Raw genomic sequence first — 10,501 nt, forward strand, 5'->3', positions numbered from 1 at the left:
GGCATTTGGCACATGCATAGGTACCTTGCATAGACTTATGCAAATTTATTGACACACAATGGCATGGCTACTTTTTGTTTAGCACCAATGTCAACGACGCCGAGCTCATAGATGGCAATGTTTTCTTTGTATATTAAGAGCATATATGATTGCATGTGGCACGTTGACCCATCCAATTCCACTGAGGTATTTCATTTTGTATGGCTGTCACTACCATTACTATTGCTATTTGCCATCAATACTGTCTTTAGATATCACGAGAACAATTCAACAGTTGAACCATAACTCTGCTACAAACTTATTCTCAGCCATCACATGAAGCTCCATCTACATCGCAGTCAAAGAAAAGGACTTTGTCCTCTTCGAAGACTTGTTGTCAAAGTACCCATTAACAAGTGGGGACTGTGTCATCAACGATCACTTGTTTAAATGCGATGAAATTGCATGAGTATTGAGATTTCTTGTATTCAAATAATCTAGTGTACCTTGATACTGTACAAGACAGCATTATCTTTATTCAGATCTTGAAGAGCTCCTTCATTTGAGGAAATTTTCATCAAAAGATGAACATCAAGAAATCGTCAAGCAGGAAGTGGCAAAAATTTTGGCGCTTGGTAATGCTGAAAGTGATTCATCATTTCATCTGATAACAACATATTTGGAAGGTGACAAGTATCCGCTACAACTTCGACTGGCAGCTGTTACATCAATAGCAAAGTTCAAACACATAAAGGTACAGTGAATTTGTCGTTGGTACCAAAACTCAGCATATAAGATGGACAAAAATCGAAAAATCTACCAGCAGAACTTTGCAACAAAGTTTCAATATCTCAACTGATGTACTTGGATGACAGGCGCAGAAATGATAGCCAATGAAAACGTATTCTCATTGCATTTTGATCATGTATCAATCACAAACTTCTCCCTACTACAGAAAGTCTATAGTCTGATTTTAGCCCTGCTGAGAAGGTGGTGGACATTGCCATGATGACTATCAAAATTGGCACGCAACTCTGAGAATGAAACGGGTCGTCAATACAATTATAGGTCACCAAACTTTTTAGTATCACTGTCGTCAAATATACCAGTTTCCTTTGGGTAATAAAGGTGTGCAAGTATTCACATCATGTGACTGACAAATTCACTTCATGGGCAGAATCTTGAAAAATAGCTTTATCTTCTCTCGTTAACGAAAAAGGTCCACAAAACTAAAATATGCATCAGCTACCAGCCATTGTCACTTGGCTGTATGGCTGTGACAAGTGGACTTCGAGAGGAAAAAGTTAATTTCAAGCCCTGGTTAACAGATTTTACAGTCTTTACTAAAAAATAAAGTTCTCTGCACAAGTTTCATCATGAATGGCTAAACATACACTGTTACATAAAGTTTTAGACCTTGTGCAAGCCTTGTGGCAACATTTATTTGTCATAGGAAAGCAACTGAAGTTGGAATAGTCCATTTTGTCTAGAGATGCCACAAGTAAAATAATCTGTTTGCATTCACCAAATAGTAATTTTCGACACTTTGCAGTTATTAACCATCATCATTTTGTACACTGACTGACTTAATGAAAGTATTCCATGTTTTCCTGATACCACAACAGGTCAAAAAGAGCCACTTCGATCCTTTAACATGATTATTGTCTTTCATGAACCACTACCTCTTTGGCATACCTCATAATGTAATTTTCTACAATACAGCACATTTTTCCAGTTAACAATTACTAAGTTGCACCATATCAATTATTACAGGCAGCTGAAAAATTATTTAAAACTGCAGTAACTGATCAAGATGTGAATATACGGTCTGCAGCTCTAAGGGCTTATGAAAGACACCAGCATGGAAACATGGTCCAAAAGGAGGCAGAGACTGTATCAAAATTGAGGTCTGTGGTAAAACTGAGAGGCTATTCTTCTAAAAATTACAAAATAATAGTCTAAGAATACGTAGTACGCTCACATTTGGTATACCAATGTGAAGTTTTCATGTAAGCTGAAGTCAGTGGCGTCTGTATATATATATATATATATATATATATATATAATATATATATATATATATATATATATATATATATATATAGAGAGAGAGAGAGAGAGAGAGAGAGAGAGAGAGAGAGAGAGAGATTCATAACTGTGTAGTGGACAAACATGTAACAAAAGTGCACTTGGTAGATGTCTCAGGATGTTTAAAAATTAGAACTGAAGAGAAAATGAAAGTTACATATATACTGAGTAAAAAGAGTGTTCTTCTCGTTAAGTCCTATTTAAAACAGCCCACAGTTATAGCATCCCAAATTTCAGATTGCAGTCAGTTAAACAGAGAAAACATACAAATTTAATAGAAAAGGCTCTCTGACCATATGCCTTACTGAATTTGCCACGTGGTAGCATCAAATATTCAATTTTTGATCATCAACTTTCAGTGATAATGATCACTTTAATGGAACCAATGCAAGAACCAAACGTAATGCATACAACCGGAAGACAATCACCCTGGAGCCAAGCCCTCTGGACTGGAAACATGAAAATGGAGTTGCAATGTTGCTTAGCTCAAGTACAACTATCTCTGGGAGAAATGATTACACAATCGATTCAGGTAAGGAAACATCTTTCCTCGATGTTACCATTCGAATTCAGGCATTTAATAGGGTAAGAGTCAGACAGGTATGATGGAGTGTTTTTTAAAAGGTTGATACAGAGGTATCATTTTAATGGTGAAAAATCAGGTTAATTATAAGTGTTTGCGAAGGTGGGTCTCCCCTTTAAATGCTACCAGCATTACCCAGTCATTTTACTGGATTAGTGTATTGATGCAATCAGATTGGGGAACTTCAGGAATATTATCAGAATTCCTAAATCATTCATGTTGTCTGAACAAGAACAAATTTTAAAGTGATTGCATCTCTCCAGTTTATGGTACTTTATAATGTAACATCACTGCATGTACTGGTATGTGCCCATAACATGCTGTGACTTGTTTTAAAACCATGGTATAGTGGAAGATGCAAGGGCAGTGTGTTCATATAATATATATTTGATATTTCCTACGCTAGGGCCATATAAGAGTGAAATTGACATAGATTATGATGTGGAATCCACAGTGACGGGGAAAATAGGAATAATGAGTGTTAAAGATGACTTTTTAAAAGTGACCACAGCATTGAAGAGTAAGGTGACATTTGATGCAAATATTTTCCAGGTATGTCTAGCAATAGTCATGATAAATGGGAATGCGTACGTACATCCATGGCTACTTTACTGTTCATTCAGCCCAGTTGATGCATACTGAGATTCTGTTTGTATTAAAGAAAAACAGTGATGGTTGGTGTAATAAATGTAAGGTTCACTATAGGTGTCCCGCTGTCAGGATTGAGATAACACTCTACTAAAATGTCTCGCCCACCCAATTCAAATCGGTCACACCACCACAGCAGAGGCACTGTCAGCCTGCACTCAGACAATACATAATAACAGTTGTGAATACCATCAGGGTAAACCCTTCAGTGAGGACGTAGCAAGCTTGATTGTACAAAATATAAAAGAATGACGTGGCAATCTGGCATCTATCGAGGTACCATGAGGAGTTTAAAAAGAAACAAGCAAGTGTTTTTAAGATATAGTGCTAGGGGCCAGAAAAGTTTGTGAGAGATATGGCGATCAGGACAGGTTCCCTTCAACCGACATGGAGAAGACACTGTGCCAGAAAGCTCCTACAAAATGTGATGCTCTCTAACACTGGCTACGTTTCAAACACATGAACTTTAGCGAATACTGAAATGCCAATTTCAGGCTAATCATGTCCACGGGGTGCCGATAGTAAAATCATTATCACCACTGATATTTGGTAGATTAACTGTTTTCACCCTTCTGCTATAGACAGAATTTCTGCTTGCACCAAACAGACTTAATCAACAGTAAAGTTGCCATGGGTGTATGTTTGTCAAAATTGTATTTTTTTAGCTCACATTTGGTATACCAATGTGAGGTTATCGTATAAGCTGAATCAGTTCATTTGCATCTGATTTGCATGTCTGTATGTCTGTATATTTGTGGGTATGTGCGGATGTATGTCCGTCACACACAAAGGCTCCCATACCGCCAAAGCTACCATCTCAGTATTTGGTGTACAGGTAGATGCAGGGGTTGAGATGTGAATTTGTTCAAATGAACACATAAGTGTCAAAAATGTGCAAATGAGGTAAGAAAAAGTGAAATCCTGCAAATCTGCGGGAGGCATATAGAAACAGGCCAACTCCACTGATCTTGACTCATTTCCTGTCATTGTTTATGAACTGTTACATATTAACAGACCAGCTGAAACCATAGACAGTAGATGGGGGAAGACCGTCTATACTAAACTAAGAGGGGCTTGTTTCTGCTATTCATGTTGCTAAAGTTGACCTCCAGTACCTAAAGTTAGACCTTAATTACTTTTGTCATTCTTGTTTTTCTGGTTTAAATATTTCTTGTTGTTTTTCTGGTTGTACTGTGCAGAAATCATTGTCATAACATCAGCGTAGAATTTTCCTCCACTGAACAGATAGAAACAACATTTATTGTTGATCATTGGTAACCATACTGGTATATACCAATTCTGATCAAATTTGAGCGACACCATATAATTGCGGTATTTTTGTAAAATTTACAGTGTCTGGATTTTTTGGGTTTTTTGTGAAACACTATCAGGTCAAAATTACTAAAAATAACAGTTATATTCTCTGATGGACATTGTGATATGTGACCACTGGAGATCATTTTATGATTTCATATTCCGATATCTTTTTATATTTGTTCGACTTTTCTTGTGGATAGACTCATATTTTGCTTTCTCAATAAAAATGTGATGTGTTCAATAAGGCAACACAAATAATGGCAATTGTGCACTCCATATTACGGTATGTTTCCAATTATCAAAGTGTTGCTTTTCCATTAGGATTCAACATATTACAGCAAGGACTTGCTGGCCGTAGCATACGATGAAACAGTTTCAGAGGTCATCAGTTCCATTCAGGATCCTTTCAATGATTTCAAAGAAGCATTTCTTCAGCCATCAAGTTCAGTGATTAAAATTTTTGAAGATTTCGACAGTTCACTTCGACATCTGAGAAGAGATGTGGCTGGTATTCGTTTTGTTGCCAGAGATTCATTGACGAGTACTGTCGGCATGTATACTGGGATGTCAAGTGTGTACAGACAGGCAGAAAATGTTATTGAGCGTGTAAACAGCTTATTGAACAGTGTCAAAACAGATGTCGTTGGTTTCTACAACGTAAGTAGTTTTTACTATGATTACAGATATTTCCTATGATAAGTACTTATTGTGTTATTGTCATAGTTTTTAGCTCCCATAGCCATATGTATATATGGCAATGGAAGCTATTCTTATAGGCTAGGAAAATGTCTGTATGTATGTATGTCTGTATGTCTGTATGTCTGTACGTCTGTACGTCTGTATGTCTGTATGTCTGTATGTCTGTCCGTCAACATCAAAAACTCCAAAACCGCTGTACATTTCATCTTGATATTTGATGTGTACATGGATGATGGGCTGTAGATGAGATTTTGTTCAAATGAAGTTGTCATTGCCAAAAATATGCAAATTAAGTGAAAAAATGTCAAAACAGTCAAAATTGAAAAAACTCAATAACCACTGAGCAGATTACATGAAAAATTAGCATGTAAGTACTTTGGGCTGACATGAAATGATTGTGCACATCTTGGGTCAGTATCTTGGACTTGCTATTTTTCATGAATTTTTAGCTCCCATAGCCATATGTATATATGGCAATGGAAGCTATTCTTATAGGCTAGGGAAATGTCTGTATGTCTGTATGTCTGTATGTCTGTATGTCTGTCCGTCAACATCAAAAACTCCAAAACCGCTGCACATTTCATCTTGATATTTGGTGTGTACATGAATGATGGGCTGTAGATGAGATTTTGTTCAAATGAAGTTGTCATTGCCAAAAATATGCAAATTAAGTGAAAAAATGTAAAAACAGTCAAAATTGAAAATCTCAATAACCACTGAGCAGATTACATGAAAAATTAGCATGTAAGTACTTTGGGCTGACCTGAAATAATTGTGCTTTTTTTGATTTTTTGATATTGTTGAAAATATACAAATTAGTGCCAAAAAAGGCGTTTTTGGTAAAAAATCTTCTCCTTCATGAACCGCTGGTCAGACAGCTTTGATATTTGGTATACAGGTCCCTAGGGATAACCCAAATTGGATTTATTAAAATTGTGATGAAATATGCAAATCTGTATTTTTAAGGAATTTTTTTGTCATTTTTGGTCTAAAATTTATTTCATCAAAACCGCTCGTCTGACAGCTTTGATATTTGGTATACAGGTCTCTAGGGATAACCCAATTTGGATTTGTTCAAATTGTGATGAAATATGCAAATCTGTATTTTTAAGGAATTTTTTTGTCATTTTTGGTCAAAAATTTATTTCATCAAAACCGCTCGTCTGACAGTTTTGATATTTGGTATACAGGTTCCCACAGATAAACTAAATATGATATATAGAATATATGATGAAATCTGCAATTTTGTATTTTTGGTGCAATTTTTGACATTTTGGTCAAAAAATGTGTTTCTCAAAACTACTTGTCTGATGCCTTTGATATTTGGTATACAGGTTCCTGGGGTTCTCCTAGTGTGATATAGTGAAATTTGATGAAATCTTCAATTTTTGTATTTTTGGGTCAATTTTTGCCATTTTTGGTCAAAATATTTGTTTCTCAAAAGTTACTCATGTGATAGCTTGATATTTTGTATACATTTTTATACATAATTATGATGAAATCATCAATTTTGTATTTTTGCAGCTAATGTTGCCATTTTAGGTCAGGCCACCCTGTAAATGAGCTATCAAAGATCTCAACCATCTTCATCAATACATATGTCACAAAAAGTTGCTCTCTACATAACACAGCAGAGCTCTGTCGACTATTGGGTCGCTTGTTTTTTTCAAAACCGCTGGTCAGACAGCTTTAATATTTGGTTAACAGGTCCCTAGGATGACCTTAGTGAGATGATTTCATACAGTCAGGAAATACTTAATTTTGTATCCATGTCTATAGTAGCTTCAGGGACATTGGCCCTATGTTTAAGATAATGTTGTGATTCAGTAAGCATTTGAAATGGTAAACTGTATTTGGTGTTGAAATGCGGTAAAAATAATGAGAAAACATAGCTGCGGTGATTTCAGCAGGTTTGGTTTCCAACAAATATACTCAAAGTTTTTTTCAATGTTAAAGAGTGATGGAGGGGGGGGGGGGTCCTGGCAGATTTTGAAAAAAATCCAAACAAATGTCAATAAAAAATCAGCCACAGAAGGTTTGTCAAAAAGAAAAGGTGGGATAGTGGGAAAAAAAGAATGTACAGTGTATCGGATAAAAAAGATGTTCCTCATCAATCTTCCAGACAACCCCCTTTTATCAATCGTACACCCCTGATGTATTTTTGTGTGCCATTAAACATGCAGTGTATTTTAGTTTAAGATGTCAATCAAGTTAGGTAAGGATTTGAAAGGAATAGTCAAGTTCACCACAGTTTAACTTTATCTCTTGTGTCATCATCCTTGTGTAATTGGTTAAGTTTGTAAGTTGCTCCAGATGTGGATATACCAGCTGTTCTGGAAGGAAACAATGTTTACTTTTCCCTATAGGGTTTCTGAGTTAATGATTGCATGTTGAAATCTCTCCATGTATCTGGTGCATGGGCAAAATGTAAATATTGGTTGCATGTTATGTATTTCAGTCTATGTCAAATATGTAAATGAAAAATCAAGAACAGTTTGCTGTGTGCTTGTAAAAGATAACATGTATGTCAATTAAATTATATAAAATAATTAAATATTAAATATTAAATTAAGTTATGTCAATTAGATATTAAAACTGCCTTGCAGTTGATTGTCTTAAAAATTATCACAGAGGTAGAAAACGAAAAGAAACTAATCAAATTGCTGTAACATATTCACCTCAGTGTCTGTAGGCCTATACTTAACTATTTTATCATTACATTCAGCTTTTTGTTATATCTTTATCACTCTCCATGGGCCAAGGCACACTTGGGGTCAATGTCATCACTCTGTGCCAGTCTGTGAATGTCAGTCTGTCTGTATTTAGGTCCATGTTTCATACAATTGGTGGTTTGTTTTGATAACTATATTTGGTATATAGGGATAACCTAGCAATACAATTTTTTTGACAAAATGTGAATGACTTCGGTGACCTTTGACCTCAAATATACATATTTGTCCATAACTCAGTAACCACAAGTGCTACACCCTTCACAGTATAGTAGGATGGGACCCTTATGATGCAACATATTGTACCTCATTAATTATGTGCATATCTAATTTGAGCAAGCCAATAGAGCCAGAGGTCTGATTTTTGATATATAGGGATAACTATAGGAGAGAATTTTTTTGACAAATGTAATGTGACCTCGGTGACCTTTGACCTCAAATATACATATTTGTCCATAACTCAGTAACCACAAGTGCTACACCCTTCATATCTGGTATGATTGGACACCTTATGATGCCACATATTGTAGCTCATTAATTATGCACATATCTCATTCTGAGCAAGCCAATAGAGCTGGATGTCTGGTTTTGGTATATAGGGATAACTATAGGAGAGAAATTTTTTGACCAAATGTCATGTGACCTTGATGACCTTTTACCTAAAATATATGTTTATGTCAATAAATAAGTAACTACAAGTGCTATGTCCTTTGTATTTAGTAGGATGGGAGACCTTATGACAACACATGCTTTACCTCATTAATTTTGCACACATCTAATTCTGGGCAAGTGAATAGAGCTAGAGGTCTGATTTTTTGGCATATAGGGATTAATTAGCAATATAATTTTTTTTCAAAATGTCATGTAACCTCAATGACCTTTGACCTTGATTATACATATATATGCATATCTCAGTAACCACAAGTTCTATACCCTCCAATTTTGATAGGATATTAGACCTTAAGATGTCACATCTTGTACCTCATGTATTATGCGCATATGTATTTCTTGGCTGGCCAATACTGCTAGAGGTCTGATCTTTTTTCCGATTTAGAACCATAACTTAGACATGCCTCATGTGTTTCAAATTGGGAACAACGACATAGACCTATTTGCCCATAGATCTCAACATATACACTCCAGTGATACTTCTTAATGACCACATTTCCCTGCCCCATCAAGACTAATACTCCTATTACAAGTGGGGACTGTCATTGTCAATGACTTGTTTAGTTAATGGGTGTATCACAGTATACGATATTTCTAATCCTGTATTTTTTCCATTTTATATTCTGAATAAATACATTAAACATATTTCACTGTCTCCAGTACATTACATTTAAGTATTTTCACTTCATGCACTTTATCCCTTTCACACATGTTCAAATATCTGACCAGAGAACAAACACTAAATAGTCCAGGATGGGAGCTACAGTGTCATTGACGCTATTTTTTTGTAATTTTCTCCCATTTTTGGTCAAAAAATCTCCTGCTCTGAAACCACAAGTCCGATTGATTTGAAACTTGGTATGGAAGTGCATAGGAGTGACCTTTCCCAAATTTGGGCAAATCGTGGTGAAATTTGCATATTTTTAGTTTACACGTCCATAGACTCCCATGTATAAGGCAGATCTCCATAGACTCCCATGTATAAGGCCACAAAAAATAAAATTTAGTTTCTCATCGTATTCATATTGCAAAAGGGATGCAGTGACACAATTTTTAGTCCCCACGGATGAAGTCCAGTGAGCTTATAGATTGGGTCATGTCCGTCTGTTCGTCCATCCGTGAGTCCATCCGTTCACGCAGATATCTCGGATATTTTGACAAAATGTCATGTGACCTTGATGACCTTTGACCTCAAATATACATATTTGTCCTTAACTCATTAACCACAGTGCTACCACCCTTCATATATGGTATGATGGGACAGCTTATGACGCCACATCTTATACCTCATTAATTATGCGCATATCCAATTTTGAGCGAGCCAATAGAGCTAGATGTCTGATTTTTGGTATATAGGGATAACTTAGCAAAACAATTTTTTTGACAAAATGTCATGTGACCTTGGTGACTTTGACCTCAAATATACATATTTGTCCATAACTCAGTAACCACAAGTGCTACAGCCTTCATGTATGGTATGATGGGACACCTTATGACGCCACTTATTGTACCTCATTAATTATGCGCATATCTAATTTTGAGCGAGCCAATAGAGCTAGAGGTCTGATTTTTGGTATAAAGGGATAACTTAGCAAAATAATTTTTTTGACAAAATGTCACGTGACCTCAGTGACCTTTGACCTCAAATGTACATATTTGTCCATAACTCAGTAACCACAAGTGCTACAGCCTTCATGTATGGTATGATGGGACACCTTATGACGCCACATATTGTACCTCATACTTATGCGCATATCTAATTTTGAGCGAGCCAATAGAGCTAGAGGTC

At 35.9% G+C, this 10,501-nt stretch overlaps 1 protein-coding gene across 1 annotated transcript; it reads left to right on the forward strand.

Moving 5' to 3' along the window:
* The first annotated feature begins 521 nt into the window (after window positions 1-521).
* Window positions 522-5,348, forward strand: LOC139138255 (uncharacterized). The gene is made up of 5 exons (XM_070706561.1): window positions 522-733; window positions 1,753-1,886; window positions 2,427-2,599; window positions 3,057-3,202; window positions 4,937-5,348. Exons 2-5 carry the CDS (start codon window positions 1,849-1,851, stop codon window positions 5,309-5,311), a joined length of 732 nt encoding a protein of 243 aa, XP_070562662.1. The 5' UTR covers window positions 522-733; window positions 1,753-1,848; the 3' UTR covers window positions 5,312-5,348.
* Window positions 5,349-10,501: the final 5,153 nt, after the last annotated feature.

Source organism: Ptychodera flava, chromosome 8 (assembly GCF_041260155.1).
Source record: "Ptychodera flava strain L36383 chromosome 8, AS_Pfla_20210202, whole genome shotgun sequence".
Classification (NCBI taxonomy): domain Eukaryota; kingdom Metazoa; phylum Hemichordata; class Enteropneusta; family Ptychoderidae; genus Ptychodera; species Ptychodera flava.